Source organism: Coregonus clupeaformis, chromosome 7 (genome assembly GCF_020615455.1).
Source record: "Coregonus clupeaformis isolate EN_2021a chromosome 7, ASM2061545v1, whole genome shotgun sequence".
Lineage (NCBI taxonomy): Eukaryota > Metazoa > Chordata > Actinopteri > Salmoniformes > Salmonidae > Coregonus > Coregonus clupeaformis.
The window spans coordinates 4,799,380-4,822,232 of record NC_059198.1 but is presented as its reverse complement, the minus strand read 5'-3'; the positions used below and the strand labels follow the sequence as shown (position 1 = coordinate 4,822,232).

Sequence of the window (22,853 nt, the reverse complement as noted above, 5' to 3'; positions counted from 1 at the left end):
AGTTCCTTGGTGTCCACATCACCAACGAACTATCATGGTCCAAACACACCAAGACAGTCGTGAAGAGGGCACTACAAAGCCTATTCCCCCTCAGGAGACTGAAAAGATTTGGCATGGGTCCTCAGATCCTCAAAACATTCTACAGCTGCACCATCGAGAGCATCCTGACTGGTTGCATCACCGCCTGGTATGGCAACTGCTTGGCCTCCGACCGCAAGGCACTACAGAGGGTAGTGCGTACGGCCTAGTACATCACTGGGGCCAAGCTTCCTGCCATCCAGGACCTCTATACCAGGCGGTGTCAGAGGAAAGCCCTCAAAATTGTCAAAGACTCCAGCCACCCTAGTCATAGACTGTTCTCTCTGCTACCGCACGGCAAGCGGTACCGGAGTGCCAAGTCTAGGTCCAAAAGACTTCTCAACAGCTTCTACCCCCAAGCCATAAAACTCCTGAACAGCTAATCATGGCTACCCGGACTATTTGCACTGCCCCCCCACCCCATCCTTTTACGCTGCTGCTACTCTGTTAATTATTTATGCATAGTCACTTTAACTCTGCCCACATGTACATATTACTTCAACTACCTCAACTAGCCGGTGCCCCCGCACATTGACTCTGCACCGGTACCCCCCTGTATATATAGCCTCCCTACTGTTATTTTATTTTACTTCTGCTCTTTTTTCTCAACACTTTTTTAGTTGTTGTTTTTATTTTTGTATTTAGTATTTTTTGTGTTTTTTTTTATTTTTATTTTTTACTTTTTTGTTAAAAATAAATGCACTGTTGGTTAAGGGCTGTAAGTAAGCATTTCACTGTAATGTCTGCACCTGTTGTATTCGGCGCATGTGGCCAATAAAATTTGATTTGATTTGATTTGACATGCACACACACACACACACAGCATCAGCGAGACAGCCTCAGTCTGTCCTGCCTCCTCAACTGTGTGTGTGGCTCAGGGACATCACAGAATCATACATATTTCTGCAAACACTATTGGAACCTCTGAGAGGTGACTTCTAGGCATTGCCTCGTCTAAAGTCAGTCAGAAAACTAAATAATAACCAGGTGGCGAATCGCATCTCTGCATGTCTGGCAGACATATCAGTGTGGATGTCGGATCACCACCTCAAGCTGAACCTCGGCAAGACGGAGCTGCTCTTCCTCCCGGGGAAGGACTGCCCGCTCCATGATCTCGCCATCACGGTTGACAACTCCATTGTGTCCTCCTCCCAGAGTGCAAAGAACCTTGGCGTGACCCTGGACAACACTCTGTCGTTCTCCGCTAACATCAAAGCGGTGACCTGATCCTGCAGGTTCATGCTCTACAACATTCGCAGAGTATGACCCTACCTTACACAGAAAGCGGCACAGGTCCTAATCCAGGCACTTGTCATCTCCCGTCTGGATTACTGCAACGCTGATAGATTAATTTGTATTTTAAGAATAATGACTAAAGGATTTCACCCCAAATACAGTATAAATGTGTGAACGGTGTTAGAGTTATAATGTAGTGTCAACCCACTAACAGAGGGGTAGGAGTTAGAAACTGCTGAAAAAGCATTCCAGGGTGAAGGGGACTGAGAAGCTGTTTAAAGGTGGGCGGAGCAAAGTGCCTTTGTGTGTCAGGGGGTATAAAGGCTGTGTATGTATTTTTTGGCGCCAGAGCTCTCCATGATTAAAAATACAGATCATTCTTGCTGGTTGCGGACCTTTGTTTAATTCATGATTAAACCAGAGAATTTACACCCTCTGTGTCACACCCTGGCTCTGGGGACTCTATATGTTGAGCCAGGGTGTGTAGATTCTATGTGTTCTAGTTCTGTGTTATAGTTCTATGTGTTATATTTCTATGTTGGCCAGATTGGTTCCCAATCAGAGGCAACGAGTGTCAGCTGTTGCTGGTTGTCTCTGATTGGGAACCATATTTAAACAGTCTGTTTTTCCCTTAGTGTTTGTGGGATCTTGTTTCCGTTTGGTTTGTTTCCGTGTTGGTTGTGTTAACCGTAGGACTGCACGTTTCGTTTGTTGTTTTGTTGTTTATATTATCACTAAAGATAATAAACATTAAGTATGTTTGCAACTAACGCTGCGCATTGGTCTACTCCGTCTAACGATCGTGACAGAAGATCCCACCATACCAGGACCAAGCACCGTGTCCAGGAGCAGGCAGCCTGGACGTGGGAGCAAATATTGGACGGGCAGGGGTCCTGGACCTGGGAGGAAATCCAGGCCGGGATGGACCGCCGTCCATGGAGTGAGACGGTAGAGGCGCGACGGAGAGAGGAGCAACGGCGTCAACAGTGTCGTCGTCGGACGGACGAGAGGCAACCCCAAAAACATTTTAGGGGGGGGCATACGGCATGGGCGACGGGGCAGCAGGAGGCAGCTACAGGGCGTAGTAGGAGGTTAGGTGAGGAGGCCACCAGGTTAAGGGGGCTATTGGCGCAGAGGGAGCAGGAGTTAGTGGTGCAGAGGGTGGAGCTATTGGAGGCGATAAGGGAGAAGGTGAGAATTGAGGCACGGCGAGAGGAACTCGGTAGGCAGCTGAGGGAGCGGAGGGTTATGACGAAACCCAGTCCCGCTCCTCACACCAAGCAAGTGGTGTGCGTCACCAGTCCGGTCCGGCCCGTTCCTGCTCCCCGCACTAAGGGGATGGTGCGCGTCGCCAGCCCGGCCCGGCCTGTTCCTGCTCCTCGCACCAAGCCTACGGTGTGCGTCGCCAGCCCGGCCCGGCCTGTTCCTGCCCCTCGCACCAAGCCTACGGTGCGCGTCGCCAGCCCAGCCCGGCCTGTTCCTGCTCCCCGCACCAAGCCTACGGTGTGCGTCGCCAGCCCGGCCCGGCCTGTTCCTGCCCCTCTCACCAAGCCTACGGTGCGCGTCGCCAGCCCAGCCCGGCCTGTTCCTGCTCCCCGCACCAAGATTACGGTGTGCGTCGCCAGCCCGGCCCGGCCTGTTCCTGCCACTCGCACCAAAGCTACGGTGCGCGTCGCCAGCCCGGCCCGGCCTGTTCCTGCCACTCGCACCAAAGCTACGGTGCGCGTCGCCAGCCCGGCCCGGCCTGTTCCTGCCACTCGCACCAAGCCAGGGGTGCGAGTCGTCAGCCCGGTCCAGCCCGTTCCTGCTCCACGCACCAAGCCAGGGGTGCGCATCGTCAGCCCGGTCCGGCCTGTTTGTGCTCCACGCACCAAGCCAGGGGTGCGCATCGTCAGCCCGGTCCGGCCCGTTCCTGCTCCACTTACCAAGCCAGGGTTGCGCATCGTCAGCCCGGTCCGGCCCGTTGCTGCTCCACGCACCAAGCCAGGGGGTGCGCATCGTCAGCCCGGTCCGACCCGTTCCTGCTCCACGCACCAAGCCAGGGGTGCGCATCGTCAGCCCGGTCCGGCCCGTTGCTGCTCCACGCACCAAGCCAGGGGTGCGCATCGTCAGTCCGGTCCGGCCCGTTCCTGCTCCACGCACCAAGCCAGGGGTGTGCGTCGTCAGTCCGGCACAACCCGTGCCTGGGTCACCGGTGCCTGGTCAGGTACCGGTCAGCTGCTCCACACCGGAGCTGAAGCAATCTGCTCCTACGATGTCCAGTCCAGCTCCAGCCAGCGGGGCCAGACCGGACCAGGGGCGCTACGGGGGGATTATTGGAGGGTGGTGGTCAAGCCCGGAGCCGGAACCGCCTCCGAGGAGGACTGCCCACCCAGCCCTTCCCTGGTTTGTCTATGTTGAGGCGCGGTCGCAGTCCGCGCCTTTGGGGGGGGGGTACTGTCACATCCTGGCTCTGGGGACTCTATATGTTGAGCCAGGGTGTGTAGATTCTATGTGTTCTAGTTCTGTGTTATAGTTCTATGTGTTATATTTCTATGTTGGCCAGATTGGTTCCCAATCAGAGGCAACGAGTGTCAGCTGTTGCTGGTTGTCTCTGATTGGGAACCATATTTAAACAGTCTGTTTTTCCCTTAGTGTTTGTGGGATCTTGTTTCCGTTTGGTTTGTTTCCGTGTTGGTTGTGTTAACCGTAGGACTGCACGTTTCGTTTGTTGTTTTGTTGTTTATATTATCACTAAAGATAATAAACATTAAGTATGTTTTCAACTAACGCTGCGCATTGGTCTACTCCGTCTAACGATCGTGACACTCTGGGAATTATTCAGAGCATTAAGTTTGATTAATTAGAGATAGAAATTCTCGTGACAAATGGTCCTTCGGGCGGAACTCAAAATACGTCTTTATCGTTCTGAGGACACCCAAAACCGTGCACAGGCGGATGATAGCGTCCGTATAGAATAGACCTGGCCTTCGACGTTAAGGTTATAAACAGGCCGGTGATTAATCTTATGAACGATAAAGACGTTAACGAGATTGAAAAAGCATTTAAATCCGAACTGCAAGGAGAAGGTCAGTAATTTTTATTCATGGATTTTGGTGTAATTTTTTGAACTTGTATGAGAATAGTAATTCTTGTGGAGGGCAGAGAATAGTTACCAAAATCTCATAAGAGAATTAAAAGGGAAGAAGGGGGTCTGAAATGACTCAAGATGAATGGCCATCACCAAAATAAACTAGTTAATATTGAGATTGTACGGGGTACAGTGTTTACAATATAAACAGGAAGGGAGATAATTATCATCGTGTAAGATAGATAGCTAATGATCCATCGAAATACGTGATAATTGTTTCAAGGAAGGGACTAAAATAGGTCGCGTGAGAAAAAAAATGGTTGTCTCATCCGTTTCATGAAACTGGTGTTTTAAAAAAACTCTGGGTTATGGGTTGGATAATTTAAATGGTTAATTACAAAAGCAGATCATAAACATTGGGTCAAGAGTCGCACCAAATAATAAGTCCCAGGAAAATAATTCTGGATTGAATTATTACTAAACGGGGGGGATTTCTTATTTTTCCACCATGGGAAATAAATATTCTAAAGAGGTCAGAGAATTAACGGGGGATGAAAGATATAGCATATGTTAAGGGGATCGAAGAAATATGTTTTATGGATCCATTTGGGAGAAGAGGTATGGATTTATTGGGCATCTCGATGTGGAGAAAATAGAGGCTAAACTGTGGAACGGATTTGAAGAAACAGCGAGGGGAGGGGCTAGACACAGCGAGAGTATGGCTTTTGGAGAGTCAGGAAAGACTAGAGAATTTTGCTAGAGAGTGTAAGGCCCTGTGTAAATACTGTAACAAAACAGGTCATAACCATCGCGACTGCAGAGCTAAGGGAAAGGGCAATGTCCGGGAAATGACAGTCTATTTTTTGGTTCCACGCGTAAAATGTTTGAAGAAGTGATTTGATGACAAAATGTATAACCAGGAGAAAGAGATTAGCTTATCTCATTGGAATGTTGCCCAGGGCTAGGGGGAGCAGTAGTGAAGTTAGGCAGTATTTAGGTCGTAAAAGGGAGATACCAAATTAAGTGGGGCCTGGCTATCTTTGATTGTTGTTTTTCAATTGGGTTTTTCAAATAAAAAACAACACACCTAGTATGATGTTTATAAAGGGTTGTTATGTTGAATTTAGGGGATTTTCAACAGTTCATAGGTGGTGTTTACTATGCTGTGGGATGGAACGGTTTGTTGGGTGATTTCAATGGCCTCTGGGCTCTGTTTTGACTTTCTGGTGTTGATTGGTCATCCACACTGGTGGTTCTGGGGGCATGAGAGGAGGACTTTGGAATGGTTTATTTGATCAAATTGAGGGTAATTTATAGTGCTGTGAAAAGTGTGAAGAAGATTATAATTTGGTAATAATAGGATTTGAAACATTAAAATAACAGAAGAGGGAGAGAGCTTTCCCTGAATGAAAGATACCTGTTGCTAGTCAATTGTACTAATCTTGGATTACTTTTACGGGATAGAAGTAAGTTGAGATATGATCAAATGTTGTCATTTTACATTTCATTTTTATTATGCTTTAATAAACAACAAGTTGGTATTTGAAACTAAATTAATGCAGTAATCAGAGGAAGGCACAATCTAATGCGAAACAGCTATTACCTAGATCATTGATTTAGTAATAAGATCAGGAAGATAGTAATAACAGGAACCTGGATATGATAATTTAAGATAGGGACTAGCTGTCCAGAAATAGATGAAGAATGATGAGCTTTTTGGGAATGATAGACTGCTGTAAAGCTTGGGTACTCCATTATGTACTGCATACTGGTAAATTAAGTGATCTTATCTATGGGAAGGCAATGGCAGCCCATGGTAAAATCATTTGGAACTCTGAGGAGGAAGAACAATTTATGAAGAGAAAAAAGTTGCTCACTTCCCAAACAGTCTTAGCTTTTCCTACATATAACAGGGATTTTACCCAAATGGTAGAGAGTAAAGAGGGATATATGACATTGGTCGTGATTTAAAGATGGTGATGAGGGAGTTTTTTTAGTGGGCTATTAGATATTACTGGGTTAATCACAAACATAGAGTTTTTTTATTCTTTGTTGCTAGGCAGAAGACTTAGGTGACCGAGGGTCGAAGTGCTTGCTCTTACTTCAATCCATGGCTGTCTTTTGTCTCTCTTCAAACATTGTGAAGGGGGCGGCACCAGGGTTGAGCAGAGTTCAGGCTAAAACCTGTCTATCCTTTGCTATCTTCTTGATTGATTAAAGCATGAAGGGGGGTTTGTGTTAGGTTTGAAAGATTTAAGTATGGACCTGTCATGTCCAACCATCAGTCTTCAGGTCAAGCCCGGGAGAGCCGGGGTAGAACAGAGTTTGAACTAAACATGAGTGTTTTTACAAGATAAGAGATTGATTGATTGGATTACTATTGATTCTGAACTGAATGAAAGTCGAATTTAGCCGCCATAAAAGACAAAGGAAGTGGGAGGAGCAATAAAGAAGCAAGGGACAGTCTCAAAAATAAATAAGGGATGGCAATTGGATGATAAATTACCAATATTACCTAAGTGATTGTTTAGGTAGGTGGTAATATTGACACATGAGCAGAACCATGTGTCAAGAGGGGGGAAGAGGCTAGTGGTAGGATTAAATAATATACGAAGGAGAGGACAAAATACTTTTAAAAAAAAACTTTTTTTTTAGATACAGTCTAGAAAGAGAATACTGATGTGAGCGGTATGTCAGAGGTTTTGTGCCCCACAGGTGAACTAAAGGAGAAGGTGACCCACTCTATCTAACCAGGTGACTGGTGAGCATCCAGTCCCTAAAGAAGAAAGACTGGAAGCAGGCCTGTTGGGAAGGGCCCTATCAGGTTATATTGGTCACTGCCTTTGCCATTAGAATAGCAGAAAGAGCAACCTGGGTCCACGTTACCCACTGCAAAAAGGTAAGAACACATACAAGCACCACTGAACACACGCAGAGTTAGAGAGAAGAACTGGACCAATAGGGTCTGGGGATCACCTCTGTTAACGAAGATCTCCAACCCCGACCTATCATCACTGTAGTGTGTTCTCAGGGTGTGAGTATGGGGTGATACCAAGCAGAAAGACTGAGGACAGGAGAGGGTTGGCGGTTTTTGGGAATAGGGGTAACTTGAGCTGCATCATAGTCTCGGCAATGGTCTTGATATGTCAAGATCCACCACCAATTACGCTATGCCCTTACCATTGTTAAGAAGTAAAAGAGAAGAGAAGCGACCCGACATACTGACCGTCAAGGACGAGTGGCCTACAAAATGGGAGTCAGAGAAGGGCAGACTGTCGGATTCAAAATAAGGGTTAGGGACGTAGCCAATGGGTGGGGTACATGTCAATAAGCAATTTGGGATGATAAAATCCCATTATATTCGTGTTCGGCCCCCACGGCAGATTGTTCCTAGACTCAAGTGTTTAAACACACTTGGGGACGGGAATATGAGACCGGGCGGGACTGAACATCCAGATGGGGGGTAAAGAGAAACAAAGACATCACCAATTATCAATTGGAGATAGTAGTAATGTGATTGACTTGAGTTCAGAAGCACAGGAGAGAATTCTGAACCTCACAGCCCCTGTAACCGATGTGTGGTGGGCGTGTGCCAGTAAAGGCAGTATAAGGCAGAGAATACCAAAAGGGTGACTGGATACGTGCGCCCTGGTTCTACTGATTCAGCTAGTTAGAACTAGTCACCAGGAACCAAGGAAAGGGTTAAACAGACGTAGGAGGAGTTTTAACAAGAAGGAGAATAGCCCTATTTAGATGGATGCGATTGGGATACCAAGGGGGGTATCGGATGGATAACAAGCTATGAAAGAATTAGGGGAAGGGTTTACTACCACGTTCTTTTGGTGGGTGACAATAAACAAAATTGTGAAGTGGATTAATTATATCTATTACGACCAACAACGATTTATTGGCGGGACTAGGGATGCAGTAAAAGGGATCTCTGAAATTATCCGCCATCCCACTCAAAGAGATTGGCTCTAGATCAGGCAGAAAGGGCCAATGTCTATAGAATGATAAGCCATTGTTGCAAATTTATTCCTAACAACACCACACTGGATGGGACAGTCACCAGAGCTCTTGCAGAATTAACTGCACTAAGTGAAGAATGTACTGAGAACTCAGAAGTTAGTACATCGTGGATAGGGTGGTTTGATGAAATGTTTGGTAAATGGAAAACCATAGCAGCCACCATCTTAGGGGCGGTCAGTGTTTGTATGGTATTCTTGTATTATGTGGTTGTTGTCTTGTTCCCTGTGTCCGAGGATTGGTGAGTAAGGCGTTGGTGAAATGCAGTATCTCAACAATGATGAGAGATGGACCGACTCCGGACTCTGACCAGGGGAATGTGAAAAACGATCCTCCAGGCTTGGTGGATGACGAGGATTTTGACCCTGAAAGACCGCAATTGGATGAAATGTTTATTAGTTCTGACGTAATCTCTGAGATGAATCATGCTTGTAAATACATTTATCCTGAATGTGAAAACATTTAGTCAAAGGGGTGGATTGATAGATTAATTTGTATTTTAAGAATAATGACTAAAGGATTTCACCCCAAATACAGTATAAATGTGTGAACGGTGTTAGAGTTATAATGTAGTGTCAACCCACTAACAGAGGGGGAGGAGTTAGAAACTGCTGAAAAAGCATTCCAGGGTGAAGGGGACTGAGAAGCTGTTTAAAGGTGGGCGGAGCAAAGTGCCTTTGTGTGTCAGGGGGTATAAAGGCTGTGTATGTATTTTTTGGCGCCAGAGCTCTTCATGATTAAAAATACAGATCATTCTTGCTGGTTGCGGACCTTTGTTTAATTCATGATTAAACCAGAGAATTTACACCCTCTGGGAATTATTCAGAGCATTAAGTTTGATTAATTAGAGATAGAAATTCTCGTGACAAACTCGCTGTTGGCTGGGCTCCCTGCCTGTGCCATTAAACCCCTACAACTTATCCAGAACGCTGCAGCCCGTCTGGTGTTCAACCTTCCCAAGTTCTCTCATGTCACCCTGCCCCTCCGCACATTCCACTGGCTTCCAGTTGAGGCTCGCATCTACTACAAGACCATGGTGCTTGCCTACGGAGCTGTGAGGGGAGCGGCACCTCCTTACCTTCAGGCTCTGATCAGACCCTACACCCAAACGAGGGCACTACGTTCATCCACCTCTGGCCTGCTAGCCCCCCTACCGCTACGGAAGCACAGTTCCCGCTCAGCCCAGTCAAAGCTATTCGCTGCTCTGGCACCCCAATGGTGGAACAAGCTCCCCCACGACGCCAGGACAGCAGAGTCACTGACCACCTTCCGGAGACACTTGAAACCCTACCTCTTCAAGGAATACCTGGAATAGTATAAAGTAATCCTTCTTCCTCCACCAAAAAAAAAGGTTGTTCTCCCACTGGCTATCATAAGTTGAATGCACCAATTTGTAAGTCGCTCTGGATAAGAGCGTCTGCTAAATGATGGAAATGGAAATGGAAAAAGCCTGAGTCGTGAATCCAACATTAGATGCATTTTTTTGTGTGGGTAAGTGGACTTGGAGTATGCTAGCTCACTTTGTTACAAAGTACCACAGAATCTTAAACCGTAGCCTTTGTTGTAGTTAAAATTTTTTTTTTAAATTCAACATCGAAGTAAACATAGGAGTTTAGCTAACAGAAAAGTGTGATAACTAATTAAACCTATATGGGTCACCACAACATCGCACCTGCAATGAAGAAGAGGCAGCTCACTTGCATGCTCGCTCACTCGCTCTCTCTCTCTCTCTTTTGCCACACTGTGGTTCAATTCAGTCGGAAACGGCAGCATCCAATATGTCAAAGCGATCAAGTGGGTTCTTGAGCAATTACTGTTTGATCACAGGTGAGTTAGCCCAGACACAACACACACACACTCACATACAAGGGCACAAGCACACACACACACACACACACACACACACACACACACACACACACACACATGTCTGTTTTAACAGTGGGGGAATTCACTGGGCATAATAACTCAGCTGGATGGTTTTTATGTGCCGCGCTTATGCTGGCAAAATGTATTCCTCAAGAGCTTGGTGTGACGGCTCTGGGTTCTCTTTTTAATTAACACGTAAGCCTGTTGATGTTAATTCATTCATTCATTGAAAACAGACTTATCATTCCCCACTAGGAAAGATCAGACAGAAAATAAATGATGGATCCTAACCAGTCACGAGCGCAGCAGTTGAAATGTCTACCATTTATTCTGCTTGTTTTTCCCTTCAATAAAATGTCTGGTTTTTAGGTAGCACTTTGTTAATTCCTTTAGTTGATCAAGCACATCAGAGAGTATGATATAGTATGTTGATGTTAAAAGAGTAAAGAAGAGTAAAAGAAGCAAAGTAAATGGTGGCCTTTCTAGGCATACATGGGGCATAAATAGGACATAAATAGGGCATAAATAGGGCATAAATAGGGCATAAATAGGGCATAAATAGGACATAAATAGGGCATAAATAGGGCATAAATAGGGCATCCATGGGGCATAAATAGGTCATACATAGGGCATACATAGGGCATACATAGGGCATACATGGGGCATAAATAGGGCATAAATAGGACATAAATAGGGCATAAATAGGGCATACATAGGACATAAATAGGACATAAATAGGGCATAAATAGGGCATACATGGGGCATAAATAGGGCAGACATAGGGCATAAATAAGGTATAAATAGAGTATAAATAGGGTATACATAGGGTATACATAGGGCATAAATAGGGTATACATAGGGTATAAATAGGGTATAAATAGGGCATAAATAGGGCATAAATAGGACATAAATAGGACATAAATAGGGCATACATGGGGCATAAATAGGGCATAAATAGGGCAGACATAGGGCATAAATAGGGTATAAATAGAGTATAAATAGGGTATACATAGGGTATACATAGGGCATAAATAGGGTATACATAGGGTATAAATAGGGTATAAATAGGGCATAAATAGGGTATAAATAGGACATAAATAGGACATAAATAGGACATAAATAGGGCATACATGGAGCATAAATAGGGTATAAATAGGGCATAAATAGGGCATAAATAAACAAACGCAATGTATTATGATATCATGAACGTTCATAAATAGATGATAGAACGGGGGCTTTGAAGGTCTTTTCTTTGTCAACATGTTTTCCCTCTGCAACAGACACTACAGACACTACAGACACTACTTGAAGAGATGTCCGGTAGGTCATCCTCGATCATTCTTGTACATTTTATACAAACGATTGGTACTTACTTCATGGGCTTGAACAGCGCCTGTCCGTAGTTCTGGAAAGTCATGATGAGCTTCAGTTGAGTTCCTCCTGACTTCATGGCTGTTTAGGGAAGAGACAAAAAGGTAAAAGGTCAATTTACTTTACCATCTTGAGGTACAGAGACACAGACACGCACACAGGCACACACACACACACCAATGACCCCCCCACACACTAGGGATGTGACAAATTGAAACATTTTCTTAACGATTAAACAGCCATCTTTTGATCGGTTTTCCACATGAATTCACAATGCAGAATATGTTCCTGTCGCGTATGAGCACTAGGGGGGGCAATGAAGTTCTATTTACCGCAGTAGGCTGAATCTCAAACCGAACACTTGGCTCCTAAGCCCTTTATCGAGTGGCCACTTACTGTTGTGTTCGATAGTGATAATTCGAGTCTGAAGGTGTTTTAGCCAAAATGAGCATTGAGACGATGCGTACTCGATGTCCCAACTGCCACTTAATATAAATACATTTGCAAGCATTGTCTCCCTCGACCTGTCCAGTAGCGGTGTATGGGTAAAATCACATTGTTTGCTCTATAACCTGTTAGTTCATATACCTTGCGACCGTGATAAATATAGGCCTAAAGGCCGAGAAAATAAGAAGACACAGTGGCAGAATATATTCAACCACACCTTTGTTTTATCACAAAACCGGAGAGCAACATCTGTCCAGTGAAGTCCACAAAACATATTGCATGTAACAAACAGTTACATGACCTACAGAATGGTCAAGAAAGTTAATGTTTCTGACATTTTCGGACCACTAAACTATTGATTTAGAACCACAGAGAGTTACCACAAGTCGCAAAGAAAACAGGAGCTGCCTCCACTATTCCAGCACCATTTCAACTTCAATCAAATCACCTCTGCATAGTCTAATACAGTGACAACTAAAAGATACCAGAAACGATTTAGTCCAATCAACATAAGCTAAATATGATGTGGCTGTCCATTGTTCTGATTTATGTGTGTGTGCGTGCGTGTTCGTGCAAGTAGACAATCATGTTGACTCACCCAACTTGTAGAGAAATGCCAACGCCATCCTCCTCTCTTTCATGTTGATGAAACGGTCTATCACTCTGTCATACAGTACATGCTTTTATTTTTGTTGTTGTCCTAGGCTACCTGGCTAAACTGCTTGCTCGCTAGCCTAACTTCCATTCATGGGAAACGTTAGCTAGTTAGCCTTCTACATCTAGCTACATACAGTGGGGAAAAAAAGTATTTAGTCAGCCACCAATTGTGCAAGTTCTCCCACTTAAAAAGATGAGAGAGGCCTGTCATTTTCATCATAGGTACACGTCAACTATGACAGACAAAATGAGAAAAAAAAATCTAGAAAATCACATTGTAGGATTTTTAAGGAATTTATTTGCAAATTATGGTGGAAAATAAGTATTTGATCAATAACAAAAGTTTCTCAATACTTTGTTATATACCCTTTGTTGGCAATGACACAGGTCAAACATTTTCTGTCTTCACAAGGTTTTCACACACTGTTGCTGGTATTTTGGCCCATTCCTCCATGCAGATCTCCTCTAGAGCAGTAATGTTTTGGGGCTGTCGCTGGGCAACACGGACTTTCAACTCCCTCCAAAGATTTTCTATGGGGTTGAATCTGGAGACTGGCTAGGCCACTCCAGGACCTTGAAATGCTTCTTACGAAGCCACTCCTTCATTGCCCGAGCGGTGTGTTTGGGATCATTGTCATGCTGAAAGACCCAGCCACGTTTCATCTTCAATGCCCTTGCTGATGGAAGGAGGTTTTCACTCAAAATCTCACGATACATGGCCCCATTCATTCTTTCCTTTACACGGATCAGTCGTCCTGGTCCCTTTGCAGAAAAACAGCCCCAAAGCATGATGTTTCCACCCCCATGCTTCAGAGTAGGTATGGTGTTCTTTGGATGCAACTCAGCATTCTTTGTCCTCCAAACACGACGAGTTGAGTTTTTACCAAAAAGTTATATTTTGGTTTCATCTGACCATATGACATTCTCCCAATCCTCTTCTGGATCATCCAAATGCACTCTAGCAAACTTCAGACGGGCCTGGACATTTACTGGCTTAAGCAGGGGGACACGTCTGGCACTGCAGGATTTGAGTCCCTGGCGGCATAGTGTGTTACTGATGGTAGGCTTTGTTACTTTGGTCCCAGCTCTCTGCAGGTCATTCACTAGGTCCCCCCGTGTGGTTCTGGGATTTTTGCTCACCGTTCTTTTGATCATTTTGACCCCACAGGGTGAGATCTTGCGTGGAGCCCCAGATCGAGGGAGATTATCAGTGGTCTTGTATGTCTTCCATTTTCTAATAATTGCTCCCACAGTTGATTTCTTCAAACCAAGCTGCTTACCTATTGCAGATTCAAGTTCAAACAGGTGCCATTAATACAGGTAACGAGTGGAGGACAGAGGAGCCTCTTAAAGAAGAAGTTACAGGTCTGTGAGAGCCAGAAATCTTGCTTGTTTGTAGGTGACCAAATACTTATTTTCCACCATAATTTGCAAATAAATTCATTAAAATTCCTACAATGTGATTTTCTGGACTTTTTTCTCAATTTGTCTGTCATAGTTGACATGTACCTATGATGAAAATTACAGGCCTCTCTCATCTTTTTAAGTGGGAGAACATGCACAATTGGTGGCTGACTAAATACTTTTTTTCCCCACTGTATTGAACTTCCATCCTATCAGGCCAGGGGCACAACAATGTATGAATTAATGGTTGGATCAGAATCGCCGTTATAATCATTGGCCAGTACAGAGAATTAAGTAAAACCACAAGTCCAAATCCCTATTTCCATCCATGGCTAATTTAGGAAAGGGACAATTTTAGCTAGCTAGCTAGCTAGCTAGCCACCAGAGGACAACAACACAAGGAGATGCAACAATTCAAGTTGTTTCTGTCAATGAAATATGCTCTCAATGTGATTTGAGTGAAGCCAAAATCCAAGTTGGCTTCCTTTGACACTTTGTTTTGGTGCGCCAGGACCATTCACAGTTGAGCTTACTCAGTTTAGCTCAGCGCTGATTGGCTAATTATTAATATTTTTTTATCAAGGGAGGCCAAATGCTCGCTAGCTTCCCTTGCATTCAATGCTACGGGCGGCAACAATGTAATGCTCGTTTGAACCAGACAGCATCAGATAGATGGCCTACACGTAGAGAGATAGAGAGGCGCTGTTTCGCTCGCTCGTATGCTTTCTCCTGTGAGATACATTCACTCTCTTGCGAATTGTAGGAAAATTATGAAACACAGAGAGACGAAAGATAAATAATTTAATGTTAACAAAAAAAAACATTGGTCAATTTTGGGGGAAAGCCTGGCTTCCCTGGGCAACCATGAATACGTGCCACTGGACCTGTCTTGTGTATGAGTCACTAGCTAAGAAACACAGGCACTGGGGCAGACAGACACATACTCTGATAGACAGTGAGATGTGCAAGTATATCGGTCGCAAGTGATTTCATCAGCTGGTTAAGCTTGTTGTAGCCTGCCTGCTGCTAGCTAACTTCACTGACAAACACAGGGATTTAATGTTAGCTAGCTAGCTAAGGATGTTGGGAACTGCACTGATAAACAGCATGTAGCTTGTCACTTATTTACAATAGTTTGACAGCTTGTTGATGAAGTTGCACACTGTAGACAGTGCAGCGTAGCAGCAGTGTAGCGCAGCAGCAGGCTCGATAGGGGCAGAGCAGGCTGTTCGCTGCTGTCGCTGCTGTTGCTTGTCTTTCTCTGCCACCCCCCCGCTACAGTACACTCAAAAAAAGAGTTATTTAGAACCTAAAAGGTGTTATCTAGAACCTAAAATGGTTCTTCGGCTTTCCACATAGGATAACTCTTTGAAAAACCCTTTTTGTTTCCAGGTAGAACCCTTTTTGTTCCATGTAGAACCCTTTTGGGTTCCATGTAGAACCCTTTCCACAGACTGTTCTCCATGGAACCCAAAAGGGTTCTACCTGTAACCAAAAAGCGTTCTCCTATGGGGACAGCCAAAGAACCCTTTTGGAATCATTTTTTCTAAGAGTGTTCACATACAGGAGCAAACATCTGCTACACATTTTGCTAGTCATTGTGCATCAACATAATGAGATTGTAGCAGGTAGTAACATAGATAAGTGTGTGTGTGTGTGTGTGTGTGTGTGTGTGTGTGTATGTTTGTGTGTGTGTGTGTGTGTGTGTGTGTGTGTGTGTGTTGGGGAGGGGGTGTTCTACAAGCACCTGCAGGTGGGACTTGGGCTGATTAGGTGGGAAGTGTGACAGAGAACACAATCCAAGGGCTTTGTTTTTCCGTGTGTGTGTGTGTGTGTGTGTGTTACCATAACATAGGCATACCTAATAAAACAAACGATTGGTAACACTTTCTATGAAAACCCTCTTCATAATGCATTATAAGCATTTTGAAGTGTTGTAAATGCACTTACAGTTATATGTGTATTCATAGGAGGTCTTACCAAACAATTGCCTTCAGTTCTTTTCTGTGATCATATTCCAGTGATGTACAAAGACACTGTATTATGCAGGAAACATGAGCTACTACACTTTAGCTCAATCCATGTATGGATCTCCTCCTTTATTGTAAAGAAAAGACTCAATAACCCTGTTAGAGTTGGACCTGGTTAGGCTGTACAGTAACTGGAAGACTCCAGACTACCCAGGAGGCTAGAAGTCTTTGAACTCCAACACTAAACTCACTCTCTGCCCGTGTAAAAGAACAGGACTATTACCTACGCCCATCTTTCCCTTTAGATCTGTCCGTTGCTCCGTTTCACACGGATGGAGTGGGCCAGGCTAAATCAGACACGCTGATTATCTGTCTAACAAAAGGCCTGAGAGGGCTGTCTAAATGGTTTGTGTTTCTGTCATAATGGACAGGCTTTCAGGGGATTTTCCCATCTATTACAGAGCATTAACTTGAGCATATTACACAACCCTGCAGCTCTGCCTAACCACAATGTAAACAAGCCCTGCAGTCTCCTCTTTCACTCTTTCTTTCTCCTTTGCTCTCACACTCACTTTTTCTATTTCTCTGTCTTTCTCTCTCAATCTCTCATTCTTTCTCTTTCTCTCTCTCTCTCAATCTCTCATTCTTTCTCTTTATTTCTTTCTCACTCTCACTCTCACTCTCACTCTCTCACTCTCTCTCTCCCTCTCTCTCTCTCTCTCTCTCCACCAGCTGGGTCTCTCTCTCTTACCATTTCTCCACTCCACCTATTTTTAAGGGCACATATTAGGCTGTCCGAGGACAAACTCTATTCATTTCAGTGACTCTATCCTGACCCCTGAGTGCACACAGAATACACCTACAGGCACAGTACACCAAGCACCTATTCAGTGTGTCAGGGCAGAGAGAGCTGAGAGAGAGGTGACTAGTCAGAGATACAGAATGAAAGAGTAGTCACTGAGTAACCACTGAGGGTATTATAACATAACTATATAATACCTTTAATGTCGATCAAAGCAGAAATTTGTATATTTCTGTCTGTTGTTATAGGGCAAGATGTATTAGATTTTCCGGTAGCTGGGTCATGTTGATAGTACTATCAGATAATCTAACATTAATCCTTTAGTTGTCCTAAACGCTTTGCCACCGTGACCTGCCTATATATAGTTTTCGAAAATGTATTGTGAACCGCCCCCATGACATAAACAAAACCATTGTTTGTATCTAGGACACTGATCATAAGCCGCGACCCGTGATCCAAAAGGAACTGGATGCGATCCACCAGTTGGGAAGCGCTGATCTAATCAACAAAACTCAAAAAGGTCATCCCTGATGAAACATTCCAATGAGATTCATCGTTCAAGTGGATTGAAACTAGGCCAGCGTTAGCGTAGAGTAGCCTACAGTGTGAGTCACGGTAACCTATAGTAGAAGCACTGCTATGCATTCCACATTGGTTATGATGGCCATCTATAGTGCCCTCTCTATCTGAGCATCCCTGAATTCATGAATGACAATGTATTTTTTTACAAAAGCTCCCACTCGGTGGAACACTTCTGTATCATAATGATGAATGCGTAGCTCTCGCTCTCTCTCTCTCTCTCTCTCTCTCTCTCTCTCTCTCTCTCTCTCTCTCTCTCTCTCTCTTTCTCTTTCTTTCTCACTCCCTCTCTCTCAAACACAGACAGGCGTACGCACGTACACGTACACGCACACACACACACACACACACACACATACACACACATACACACACATGCACACACACACACCTGGGCTGCTGTAGATGTATGAGTTATGAGATGTTCTGCACACTGAGAAAAAGGCCATATCTTTACAGAGAGACAGGCTCAACAAAACATTATCAGCAGGAAAAATGCTGAAGTGGAAACGTTCCTAAATATCTGCCCCCTGTGTTTTCTCTCTCACTGATCCAGGCTGGACTGATTGGGAAGGCTGCTGTCTGTGTGGAGGTACAGTATGCACGCACACACACACACACACACACACACACACACACACAAACACACACACACACACACTCCTCCTCAACCCCCCCATCCCTTCCCCCACACACACATCGTTTTATATGGCCGTCTCTGAGTGCAGATGCAGTTGATTGATGGGCAATGCAAAGGAAACAGTGGGTGACACACCTAGAACAAGAGATGCCATGGAGCATGAGTGATTACACGCTGTCCGGGAGTGATTGAGGAACTAATATCAATGCTGGAGGGAACTTCAATGGCGTGGGGCAGTGGTTCTTATTTTAGCCCTAGTCTTTGCATGCACACAAACATCAGCATAGACATGAGACTATGTACATATGTATCCCTCGCACGCACGCACGCACACACACAAGCACACCCGTACACACACCCACACAGCCACACCGCCCCCCTTACACACACACACACGTCTATGACATGGCAGACCTCAGGCTCTTGAGCGAGGGAGGCAGTACTTCATTGCAGCAGTAGCTCTCCAGTGGGAACAGTAGCAGTCACAGAGGGGACCCATTTGGCCTGCGACAACCACATAATGTCACCTAAGCACTCTGTATGATTGCTTTGAGGTCTGACAGATTATTTTCCATAGCCAAACTGTTTGACACAGACGCATTAATGGCTTTTCATCTATTTTTCACTTCCTCTGAACGTATTTGCTATCTGTAACAAGGGCCTCAGGTAAAAATAAAAGGGGGTTTAATTGAAACTCAGGATTGGGACAAAAGCACAGGATGCAGTTGATTGAACATGGCTTTCTATATAATGCCTTTATTTAAGTGTCTATGTGTGTATCATAGTTCATCCCTCCCTCCCTCTCTCGCTATCTATCCATCCATCCATCCAATACACACAACAGTCTCATAGAGATGCACAGCACAGTATTCTTAGAATTTCTAGTTTTCCCCCAGACTCACCCACACTGGTGATCCTCTGGGTGACCAGATCCTTGAGCAGGGAGTCCAGGACAGGGTTGTGTCTGGAGTAGAGTTCGTAGCGGTTGATACCGATGTGGAAGCGAAGCCAGTTGGGGTCGGACTCAGCTGTCACCTCCCCTGTAGGGGGGTACTCCTCCTCTTCCACGTTGGCTTCATTGTGCCTGGTGTACGGAGGACAGACGTGAGGGATGAGTTGTAGGAAAGGGCTCCACTGTCAATGTATTGTCCCCTGTAGCTCAGTTGGTAGAGCATGGCGCTTTGGGCTTGGATGTATTTCAGATTTTTATGATTATATTTTACATTACATTTTAGTCATTTAGCAGATGCTCTTATCCAGAGCGACTTACAGGAGCAATTAGGGTTAAGTGCCTTGCTTAAGGGCACATCGACAGATTTTTCACCTAGTCGGCCCAGGGATTAGAACCAGCGACCTTTCGGTTACTGACACAACGCTCTTACCCACTAAGCTACCTGCCGCCCCAGGTATCCAGATTATCAAGTCTAATCAAATGCCACTAAATAAATCAAATATCACACCGGCAGTCAAAGTAGAGTCCTACATGCAATTTCAAGGAAGCTGACATTTAATTAAGGTGTAAAATTGAAATTCAATCAATATGTTGTTTACACATGATTGAACATAAACAGCATCGTTGTTGAAGTCATACATAGGCTACAATCAAATCAAATAACCTAACATCTGTATGCCTACTTTAAACAGTGTTTGTTTTCTGTGGCCAAACTCTCTATTCTTAATTAAGTTATTACATTGCAATAACAAAATAAGTGTGAAAATAGTATGCCTACCCCCAATGCTCAGAAGACCGTAAGATATTACAGTGAACCACGGCAGAATAAGATAGGTTCTTAGAAGACCATAAGATATTACAGTAAACCACGGCAGAATAAGATAGGCAAGTAGCCTACAAGTGCATGGGGTAGGGGGGTGCTCAGAAAACCATCACAGTTCAGATAAAAAGAAAGGGCATCGTTTGAGTGTGCATGGATGGATAGTTCATTCACTCCACAACGGTAGAGGTGGAGAGGAAGAGTTGAATAGATTGATTGGATTGTCTTCCAGTTAATGATATCCCCAGAGAATGGAGAGTGTGAGGAGAAATGATAGATAGATAGATAGATAGATAGATAGATAGATAGATAGATAGATAGATAGATAGATAGATAGATAGATAGATAGATAGATAGATAGATAGATAGATAGATAGATAGATAGATAGATAGATAGATAGATAGATAGATAGATAGATAGATAGATAAAGAATGGTTAGCATACAGGAGTACTGCTTTGCAGCAGGTGCAATGCATAGCATATGGGCAATAAGTAATGTATATAGTCATGTAGCCTTTAAGCTACAGGATATAGTGGATAGCGAGCAGAGATTGTACACTGACTGATGCTCAGTTAAAGTATCTGGACAAGTGGACTATTAGTTATATTCATATCACTTTTGTATTCATTTAATTCAAACAGAGAAAGCCAGGGAGGAAGTCAATGTAAGTAACTGTTGCTTGAGTGTAATAATCAATTTATGGCACTATACACCTGTCACCTTTATTTCTTATAAGGTGATACGCCTGCTTCCTTTTATCCCCACCTTACCATTCTTGATTCCCCGCTGCTTTCGGATAGAACCTGATGTCAGTATTGACGTTGAACAAGGTGTCGTCGTCTGTGAGGGTCGGCAGGTCCGTCTTGTATAAAGGATGTTCGAACAGAGCCGACAGCCGGTAGACACCGGGCGCAGCAACGGTTTTACCGCCGCTGGCGTCTCTGATGAGCAGCTTCTGGTTATCCGCTGCCCCGTCGTACTGTTTCATTCGTTTGAAAGACTCCGCTCTCTCCCCAGCGGCAGTGATTTTTTCCAGGGAATGGGACGTGAGGTTTGAGCTCGGCTCGTTGCTAAAATCTTGCAGGATTCTCAGCGTGTGTTTGTTAGGCCAGCCCGGTTCCGCCACCGACCTAACGCGTTGCTTCCCCCAGCTCCCGGCCTCCTCGCTCGGGTTGTGCGCGCACTGGCAGCCACCGTTACCGGTTTCCGATCCCGCCGCTCGCTTCTCTAGTTTTGGGAGCAAGTCTATCATAATGTGCATGGTGCACGCCACCAAAAACACCATGAGTATCAAAACTCGAAATTTACGAAACAGTATCATCTTGATCATTTTGTACAGGATACACGTCTAAGTAGTTGTTATATCACTAAACCATAAAAGCAGTACACAACACCGATATTGATTGAAATTATAGTCAGTGTGAAATATGGAGCAAAAACCCAATATAGATCATTTTTAGATTTTTTTCTGGTCATTCCAAACATAATCCGTGTTATATCAGAAACTCCATGTTTACGCACAGAGCGCTGGTCTTTTAGAAAATACTGAATTATTCATATTCAGCCAGATGGACATGCCGACTCATTGCGGAGAACAGGCACCTTACATCGAATGGATCTGTGGCTATTCTGAATACACCACAAAACGATATCTAATCGTAATAGCAGTGAATAGTTTAGGGAATTTTAAACGTTGTGTTTTAGCACGATTGCGTCTCGAAAGCACTGTTCCATCCTCAGAACCTGCAATGCTGAGCATAAAAACGTGTCAATGCTGTCCAATCGTCATTTTTGTTAAAAGTCCGAGGGACAGTCTCTATTCAATTTCAGACAAAACATTTAGCCACAGTCCTTGTAGGAAATAGCAACAGGCAAAAATAAATGCGTTAAAGAAAAGCAACGCAAAAAAATCGAAGATATTTTAAAAAACTGGTGATGCACTATCAAGTTGAATATACCTGGATGTGAGCCTAGGCCAGATCCTGTCAAAAATATTAATCTCCCGTCACCGTTTTCCGTTCAAGGAACAGCAGAGAGAGTAGGCTACACGGCTTGGCAGGTGCAGAGATTTTCGTTTCCACTTGTCCGGTGGCTGTTATACTTCTCAGTCGAACTAGTCTAGTGCTCTTACTGGGTGGGTGTGTTAAATATTATGATCAAACCCTTCTGAGCCCAGCGTCGCTGGCGTCATAGCGAAGAGCTTGGCTGCGTCTACATGCAAACTGCGATAGTGACATGAAACGAGAGAGAGCTTCAGAAAGCGCGTTGGAACGATTTACTGTTAACCTGGCTGCAACTCTCCACAGCGCAAGAAGAGGGCGTCTTCTATTTTTAAATACAATGCTGCTGTGTACCACTGTGCAGTCGACCAGACTCTGTGCCAGGATAAAGGGGGAAGTTGAAATCGGTGAGGGAACACCATTTTTTGGGGTTCTTGCATTTGAATTATATTACATTCTTCTTATATCACGCTTTACCACAATAAACATAAAGTTCAAATTTCGAGACTCCAAGACCATTGATTGAGTGCTTTTGACGTGACAGGTTGGTGCGAAATCTGTCGCCTTTCTCGGTTGCGCTGTATCAGTCCAATGGACAGCGACCAGCACACTAAAACAAGGCCGTTTTAGTAATGAATATAGGCTACAAGATAGATAGGGTAAATCACCTATTACAAACAGCCTATATGAATGCAGCCATATACACAGCTGTCTTACCAGAATATTGCAAACTAAATGCTGAAAGTAGTAGCCTAGTTATTCATGCATACAAACAAAAATACTGAATAGCAGTTTGGCTTACACAACTGCTAATGCAAATGAATGAATGCAAAGAGAACAAAACAGCAGTACCAAGTAGGCCTAGTAAACAAAATATAAGATAGATAAAGGCATGACACAATCTACACTGAACCAAAATATAAACGCAAC

The 22,853-nt window shown here is 44.3% G+C and overlaps 1 protein-coding gene across 1 annotated transcript in view; it reads right to left on the bottom strand.

Annotated features, from left to right (window-relative positions):
• The window catches only part of LOC121568812 (extracellular serine/threonine protein kinase FAM20C-like), a 92,794-nt gene extending 70,672 nt beyond the window's left edge, over positions 1 to 22,122 (bottom strand). Inside the window, exons 1-3 of the mRNA XM_041879248.1 lie at positions 20,694 to 22,122; positions 19,052 to 19,233; positions 11,653 to 11,731 (exon numbers count right to left, since the gene is read on the bottom strand). Of these exons, the coding sequence (XP_041735182.1) occupies positions 11,653 to 11,731; positions 19,052 to 19,233; positions 20,694 to 21,253 (821 nt within the window). The 5' untranslated portion in view covers positions 21,254 to 22,122. The remainder of the gene's footprint in view (positions 1 to 11,652; positions 11,732 to 19,051; positions 19,234 to 20,693) is intronic.
• Between the last annotated feature and the right edge of the window lie 731 nt (positions 22,123 to 22,853).